Source organism: Chiloscyllium punctatum, chromosome 32 (assembly GCF_047496795.1).
Source record: "Chiloscyllium punctatum isolate Juve2018m chromosome 32, sChiPun1.3, whole genome shotgun sequence".
NCBI lineage: Eukaryota > Metazoa > Chordata > Chondrichthyes > Orectolobiformes > Hemiscylliidae > Chiloscyllium > Chiloscyllium punctatum.
The window spans coordinates 18592069-18600810 of record NC_092770.1 but is presented as its reverse complement, the minus strand read 5'-3'; the positions used below and the strand labels follow the sequence as shown (position 1 = coordinate 18600810).

The following is an 8742-nucleotide window of genomic DNA, read 5'->3' as shown; positions in this document are numbered from 1 at the left end:
GTGGAGGAGAATACAATTTTGTCATTTAAAAAACATTTTGACAGGTACATGGATGGGATAAGTATGGAGGGATATGGACCAAATGTAGGCAAATGGGGCTAGATAAATTGTGCAAACTGGGCAACGTGGATATGTTGGGCCATAGGGCCCAGATCCATGATGTAAACCTCTGACCTCCATGCCTGCACAGATAGGGCTCTGACATTAGTAGACCCAGCAATGGAAACAGTGATGTCAGCAGCATGTGTGCATTTGACCTGCACTCCCCTCCCCACCCCACCCCCAATCAGCAATGCCTACTCAGCCCATTGCACTGCATCACAGCCCCCTCCCACCTTCCTTGGAAGCATGAATAAGTCTTTTAGCCCATTGAGTCTGGCCCAGAATGCAACAGGATCATGACTGAGCTCAGCTCCACTTTCCAAGTACATTTAAAGACAGAGTTTCCACTACTTTCTGTCGAAGAAATTCCACACTCGAATGGCCACCTACAGAGAATATTCACCTCATCTGGGTCTTGAAAAGGAGAATTCTTTTTCTTTAACTGTGTCCTTTAGTTTTAGTCTCTCACACAAGAGGAAACATCCTTTGGTTGCCCACTTTTATCCATACCCTGTGCTACCTAGCTCTCCTGTTCTGCATTTAGCAGCAGAAAGAACAACAATTACCAATAAATTTGCCATTGATTAATTTTATTTTATTCCATTAAAGTATGTACAATATAATGGTTAGGCCATGACTCCCTCATCTCCTGTAAAAATGTAACACACAAAGTAAATGTTTTGCTGCAAGTTAAAGGTTACAAAGTCGAGAAGAATATGAGCTAAGCTTAATATATTGGCTTTCCAAATGTTATAAAAATGCCTTATAACTAGTGAAGTACTTTGTGTTGATACTGTTGTAGGAAACTCTCACAAATTAATTTGTATTCAGCAAGTTTGCCCAAACATCATGAAATAATGATCAGATAATTTATATTGAGTGAGGGATAAAGAGCTACCAGAATGTTGTATACATTGAGGAACTAATCACTATCAGCTAATGGTTTGGGTTGCAAGCTATCACCTATTCCTTTTTCTACTCTTAATATAAACAAATTACATTCCAAATAGTCCCTAGTGGAGCACTGACAAAAATCAAAACATTTACTGAAATTTATCAAACTAACACTGAAGTATTATTCCCAGAGTTGATGATGCAATCCATCTTCCTACTCTTAAAATAACAATAAACGTTTAGACAACTCTTGATGGGGGACTCAATCCAGCTTTCTAGGGAATTTTATTCCCCCCATTCAGACATGTTACAACGTGTCTAGGAAAGGTGGGACTTGAACAGTGACCTCCTTGCCCCAGAGATAGGGACACTATACTGTATCACAATACCTAGATTAGAGTGGTGCTGGAAAAACACAGCAGGTCAGGCAGCATCCAAGGAGCAGGAAAAAAACAAAACAAAATGTTTTGGGCAAAACCCCTTCATCAGGAATGAAGTTTATTCCTGATGAATGGCTTTTGCTCGAAACACCGATTTTCCTGCTCCTCGGATGCTGCCTGACCTGCTGTGCTTTTTCAGCACCACTCTAATCTAGACTGATTTCCAGCATCTGCAGTCCTCACTTCTGCCTTGTGTCACAATATCCCCAATCCACATTTCTACTCTTTTGAAAGCAAAATTATTTTGATAGCCCTTAATGGGTGCACTATAATAAAAATATAAACTAATTAACAGAAACTTAAAAAAGGTAGACAAAAACGTAAATCAAAATTACATTACTCCAAGTGATGATGCACTCCAGCCCTGGAGTGCTCAAATTCACCTTTCTATATTGCATTTAAAAGTCTGTCGGCTAACAATGTTAGAGATTGAAACACGAGTGAGTTTTAAGAAGAGGCACTTGTCTTAGTAACACAGTGTAGTTTATGACATGATAGCAACAGGTGCAAGTTACAGACAATTAAAGACTAACTAGTCAATCAGTACTTATAACAAAACTAACCGTGGGTGGCACAGTGGTTAGCACTGCTGCCTCTCAGCGCCAGAGACCCAGGTTCAATTCCCGCCTCAGGCGATTGACTGTGTGGAGTTTGCACATTCTCCCCGTGTCTGCGTGGGTTTCCTCCGGGTGCTCCAGTTTCCTCCCACAGTCCAAAGATGTGCAGGCCAGGTGAATTGGCCATGCTAAATTGCCCGTAGTGTTAGGTAAGGGGTAAATGTAGGGGAATGGGTGGGTTGCACTTCGGCGGGGCAGTGTGGACTTGTTGGGCCGAAGGGCCTGTTTCCACACTAAGTAATCTAATCTAATCTAAACGCAAATTATTGCAGAAATCAGAAATAGTGAGAAACTCAACATTTGTGGAGAGTGTAACAGGTAATATTGAGTCTGATGGGATAATGACGACATTTCAGCATCTTCAAACATGATTTTCAGCTCCATTCCTCTTTGTGCCATCCAAGACTGTATGACCTCATGGGATTTGCTGGAACTCAATGCTGTCTTCAACATGAACCCTTTCAAAACCATTACCTCATGCAGAGAACTTTCAAAGAACACTAATCCTCGTCCACATTCACCCGAGAAGGTACGCAGGACCTTAGTTTAATGTCTCAAGTGAAACCAGCACAAAACCTGGTAACGCCCTGGGAGTATCATTTAAGATTAAAATATCCGGTGGTTTCTTGGTGTTCTGACCCCTTGCAGGAAAGGCTTTTTCAACTAAGAAGAGCTTTACTGAAATAAAATCAACTAGTATACAGGAAAATGTTATTAGAGTCAGAATAAGACAGCGTGTAAAATCAACACTTCAGTCCGATTCATGCGCACTGATCAGATATTCTATATTAATCTGGTCCCGCCTGCCAGCACTTGGCCCATATCCCCCTCAACCCTTCTTATTCACATACCCATCTAGATGCCTTTTAAATGTTGCGATTGTACCAGCCTCCATCACTTCCTCCAGCAGCTTGTCCCACACATACACATCACCCTGTGTGTGATAAAGTTGCCCTGTACTTCAGTTTTAAATCTTTCCCATTTCACTTCAAATCTGTACCCTTTAGTTTTGGACTCCCTTACCCTGAGAACAAGACCTTAGCTATTCACGCTATCCATGTCCCTCATGATTTTATAAACCTCTATAACCCCTCAGCCTCCGACGCTTCATGGCAAAAAGGGTCAAGCCTATTGTGACAAGTATTAGCTGAAACAGCATTTTTATGAACCACATTTAAATTACATTGAAATAAAAAAGAGCCTTTTGTATAGCCTTTAATCAAAGATGGACCTTAGTTTCCTGTAGTTAAGGGAGACATTTGTCCAATCAGCTAGTTTATTGCAGCACAACAATTCAATCAGGAAAGCACAAATGAATAGGACCGATTCTACAAAATCCTTCCAAAACAAACTGCTGGGCAAACTCAAACTCGCTAAGTGACCTTAAAGATTTATAAAATCATGAGGGGTATAGATAAGGTGAACGGCAGGTGTCTTTTCCCTAAGGTGAGGGATTTCAAGACTGGAAGGCATATTTTAAGGTGGGAGGAGAAAGATTCAAAAGACATGGGAGGCTTTGTTTTTAAATATGCAAAGTGGTTCATGTGGAGGGAACTTTCAGAGGAAGTGGTGAATTTGGGTACAGTTATAAGGTTTGAGACACTTTTGGACAAGTACGTGAATAAGAATAGTTTGGAGGAATATGGGCCAAGTGCAGGCATTGGGGGGGGGGGGGGGGGATTAGTTTAGTTTGGAATTATGGTCAGTATGGACCGGTTGGGCCAAAGGGTCTGTTTCCATGCTGTATGAGTAAGTCTGGCAGATCATTCCTTGGGTGACTGTGTGGAGTTTGCACATTCTCCCAGTGTCTGCGTGGGTTTCCTCTGGGTGCTTCGGTTTCCTCCCACAGTCCAAAGATGTGCCGGTCAGGTGAACTGGCCATGCTAAATTACCCATACGTGGGTTAGTCAGAGGGAAATGGGTCTGGGTGGGTTACTCTTCAGAGGGTCAGTGTTGACTTGTTGGGCCGAACAGCCTGTTTCCACATTGCAGGGAATCTAATCTAATTCAATACATCACAGGAACAAGTCCTTTGGCCCATCAAGTATACACTAGTCCCTAGTCCTTATTTAGATGCACTGCTTACTGTTTATAGGTGGTTTCTACACCTTTGTTTGCCTCCCGTTCACATGTCTATCAAGATACTTAAATGTTGGTAATGTGACTGCTTCCATTAGCTCTGCTAGCAGTGCATTCCAAACACCCACCTCTGAAAAATTTTCCCCTAAACCTTCCCTCTCTCAATTGAGCCTGTGCCCACTTGTAGTTGACCTTTCCACCCTGGGAAAAGCTGATAGTTCACCATATCCATGCCTCTCATACTTTTGTAGACTTCTATCAAGTTATCCCCCACACCCCGGCCTTCTCCCTTCCGGTGAAAACAATGAGTTTTTCCAACCTCTTCTCAACCCTTAAGGAGAGAAAGCAAAGTTAATGTTTTGGGTCCAGTGACCCTTCCTTCATTCAGCAAGCCTTACATGTGGTATCTTCTCCCTATCCTCAAACTTCCTTGTCAAGATAGTTTGCTAACTTCTTTCTGCAAAACTTCATGCAGAGCTGCTGTGTCAACATTGCCCATTGAATTTTGTTCAACTATTGCAGTGCAGTTGCAGGCTGTGTCCACAAGGTGACTCCACAGAGTAAGTTTCTCTTTTCTACTTCATCTGTACCATCAAAAATTGTCTAAATAACTCTACGGAAAATATATCAACCATTATCAGTCACTCCGACTGAGGTGAAGTGACAACATGGAGGCACAGTGCAGGTGCTTCCTAGAATTAAGAAGCGCTCAGCAAACCTAAATTTGATTCACTTGAGGCGGTTGAACAAGTTATCGACTGAATGTTCACCAACAAAAGCATACCCTTACTTGTAACAGTTCTCAGACTTCAGAAGGTTGGACCAGCACAGATATTGCCTTGTCCATTCATATTTTACAACTGATAACCTCAGGACAGAAAAATCTTTTTTCTTTTAAACAAAGGTTTCACTTCCTAAGCAATTTAACATGTTGCAAAATTGCACAGTACCAGGGAACAAAGCCCACATTCTCATTACACTTTCATATCTTAAAAATAAACTACAGCAAGTACTCAATGCTGCCAAATAGCTGAAGATTAAGTGGGGTTTATTTAAAATTTCTCCCAGGTTGTTTACACAAAACAGAAGTAACTTAATGACTGATATGGAGATTAAAACTATTCAGTGTTCCCTTCTCCTCTGCATTGTGTTCATCTGAATTGACCATTACTTTTGGAATTTAAAATGTTGTGCCTTCCTATGCTATGTGGTAACTGGTGTCACTCTCTTTATATACACCACTCATTTAGATTTGTCAACCCCAACATTGCTTTCTGGGAAACAAAAGTGTGTGGGCCTTCTATACAAATCCAGAATTCTACCCCCTTTAAACGTCACCCATGTCACGAACTTCTGCTTCATTGCTGTGGCATTGCAAGTATAAACGATATGCAAAAGTCAAAACACCTCAAGCTCAGAGCAAAAGCAAGGCACCAGATTTGTTCAGAAATGCTCCTATTCAGTGCACCTATGCCAGAACTGTGTCCAAAACTGTTCCACTAAGTTACAGTAAAGGGGTAGGAGCAGGTCCAAGGACATTTTACCATGTGGCTGCCTCATTATTCAAAAGCAGTTTTACAGCTGTAATATAGAGCGTTATGTCGGCATGATACAACTCAATTTAAGATCAATTAGGTATCTTGCATAAAGTGGGGTCCTAGATGAAAAGGAATCCTGACTGTTAATCTTTCCTTACACTTCTGTATGTTGGTATTGGATAAGCCAGACTTTCTCACCCTCAGTACACAAACCGAGAACTCTGACTATAACCCAGCTTGTCAAGGTTTGGGTTGCAAGCAAACTGTATCATTGGTGGAGGACCACACAGCAGAATAAGCACAGAGTCGGCAGCTGGGGGAAGGTGTTCCTTAATCATCTGCTCATTCACAAATCCCTCACTGTATTTCCAGCCTAAAAAAAAATCAGAGAAATAAAGGAAAAGTGAGAAAAGAGGAAGATAAACTCTTCCTCATTATGTCTGCCCCCAGCCAAACACAGGTTGGGCATTTAAACTCTCTAGGAGACAAAATGGAAAATTTATTGCAGTGAAAGTTCATTATATCATGGTTCAACATACTGCACTGTAGGCAAATTTGCATGGGATCTCTCAGGGAGGTGAATTCCTAAGAGAGCTAAATCATTTTAAGTTATTGGCCGATTTTGTCATCAACAAGAGCTTCCAATTTGCTAGTAAATAGGCAGGAAGAGAAAAATCAGATCAAACAAGCTGCACTTCCTGTTAGTTTTCACAGTGCTCCGTTGCTCTGCAGAGTGCATTTTATCAATTTGTGTTTGATTAAATCCCCTCCGTTTTATACAACAGCTCAACGTTCAAAACAAAGAGCAAACTAACTTCCTTTTTAAGAAAAAATAAAAGTGCTTTACAGCTAATAAAGATTTTAAAAACCTGCTGTTGATGAACTGGGACCAAATGCAGCTCAGTGAGTGGAAGGGGCATGACCTTTGTTAATGCTAATTCTAACCTTCAGGAGCTCTGTCCAAGGTGTACCATATTATAACACGGTGAGGGTACTCAGCTTCGATTTCCTCCAACTCTGACTGCAAGAGAATGTCTTTCTCAGTCTGAAAGAAACAAAAATGACAAAGTCAATCCCCCCCTAAGTGGAACACTGACGGGAATAGGACAATGTAATTCACATTCCTGATGAAGGGCTTTTGCCCAAAACATTGGTTTTCCTGCTCCTCGGATGCTGCCTGACCTGCTGTGCTTTTCTAGCACCACTCTAATCTAAACTCTGGTTTCCAGCATCTGCAGTCCTCACTTTTTCCAACGTAAGTAATTCACTTGGTAAGTTCAGGGCAAAATTCCAACACCAAACCAGGGAATATTACATTGTGATCCTCTTGAAGAGGGGAGTTTTGTTTCTGTTCCACGTTAAATCAGCTTTGAAAGTTTTACACCAAACACAAAACCTATAACATGTGACCAAGAAACTAAAAGAGCAGGGAAGTCACGAAGCACTTGAAAATAATTAGTTGCATTTATATAGTGTCTTTCATTACCTCAACATATCTCCAAAACGTTTTACGCTAACAACGTACTCCCAAGTGCTGAAGCTGTAATCCAGGAAATGTGGCGATCGACTTTCAAACAGTAAGCTTCCTCAAACATCCAAAAAGGATGATCATCTATTTTAGTCAATGTTGACAGAGGAGTAAGTGTTGAAGGAAAACTGTTTTATTGAAATTCAGAGTACCCTTGCAAACCACCAGAAAAACTCATCGATTATCAAACCGTCCAACATCTCATCTGACCAGCAAAGAAAAACAGACATACCTGGTTGGCAAACAACAGGTGACAGATTGTCTGATCTTCTGGATCCTTCACAATTGCCCTGATCAGTTGCAGCATGGGAGTGATACCTGAGAAAAGTTAAAGAAAAATCACACTCATCAGCCTTAAAATGCAGACAGACAGAAACAGCTGCCTTTCTACAGCCTTTTCCAAATCCTCAACATGTCCCCAAGTCCTTCACGTATTTTTGGGGCATAGTTGCCATTGGAGTATGAGAAAACATACACACACAGCAACTCAGCTTTTTTGCACCAAGTGCAGTTCAGGGAACAAATTCTTCATGCTGTTCTTCAGCATTGAGCCAGTGGGTATTTTCATGCCCACACAGGGAAGGGAGCCTTTGATTTGTTTCGTCTAGAAGATAGCTCCAGCAACAGTGCAGCACTCCTCCATTACTGCACAGCATATGCTGACTCGGTTTAGAGCTCTGGAGTCATCTGACTTAGAGGGAAGACAGCCTCAAGTGGAACAATAGAAGGTTGAATAAGACAGGTTGGGTGGCTAGCACTGCTGCCTCAGTGCCAAGGACCGGAGTTCGATTCTGCCCTCAGCGACTGTCTGTGTGGAGTTTGCACATTCTTCCCCTGTTTGCGTGGGTTTCCTCTCGGTGCTCCGGTTTCCCCCCTGCTACATTCCAGAGATGGGCAGGGTAGCTAGATTGGCCATGCTAAATTTCCCCATAGTGTCCAGGCTAGGTGGATTAGCCAAGGGAAATGTTAGATTACAGGGATTGGATAGTGGGTCTGGATGGGATCAGTATGGACTCCATAGATCCTCTCCTTCCACACGATAGGGATTCTACCACTTCATGATTCTAAGATCTGAGGTCCCTGGCTTTCTTACAATACAGAAAACAATCCAGTTCACTCACACCTCTGAAATCTGATTAACTGTAAGGATGGATAATAGGAGTTGGAACAAATATTTGCATGGGCAGTTAGAACCTGGAAGCGAAGGAATGAGGCAGAAACTAGCACATTGAGAAATGAACTGGATAAAGGTTTGAAATAGAATATAAATGGATTAGAGTACATAGCATCAGCTGAAGGGTTTACCCCCGCAGTGACCTCACACAAGAGAGTACCACTCGACCCAACAACCATAATCTCAGTCTATTCATACACACATTTTTCCCTCTGGATTCTCCCCACATGAACACAATGAAGATACAATTAAAAGCTCACCAGTTCCTCCAGCAATCATTCCCACTTGTTTAACCACTTGAACCTTGGCCTCAGATTTTTTATCAGGACGAATGGCAAACTGACCTTTAAAGAAAAGGTAACACACAGTC

At 41.8% G+C, this 8742-nt stretch overlaps 1 protein-coding gene across 1 annotated transcript in view; it reads right to left on the bottom strand.

Annotated features, from left to right (window-relative positions):
• Positions 1-675: 675 nt before the first annotated feature.
• Positions 676-8742, bottom strand: part of LOC140457946 (NADH-cytochrome b5 reductase 3-like) — a 35215-nt gene continuing 27148 nt past the window's right edge. Inside the window, exons 6-9 of the mRNA XM_072551796.1 lie at positions 8633-8716; positions 7431-7516; positions 6616-6715; positions 676-6043 (exon numbers count right to left, since the gene is read on the bottom strand). Coding sequence (XP_072407897.1) covers positions 5871-6043; positions 6616-6715; positions 7431-7516; positions 8633-8716 — 443 coding nt within the window. The 3' untranslated portion in view covers positions 676-5870. The remainder of the gene's footprint in view (positions 6044-6615; positions 6716-7430; positions 7517-8632; positions 8717-8742) is intronic.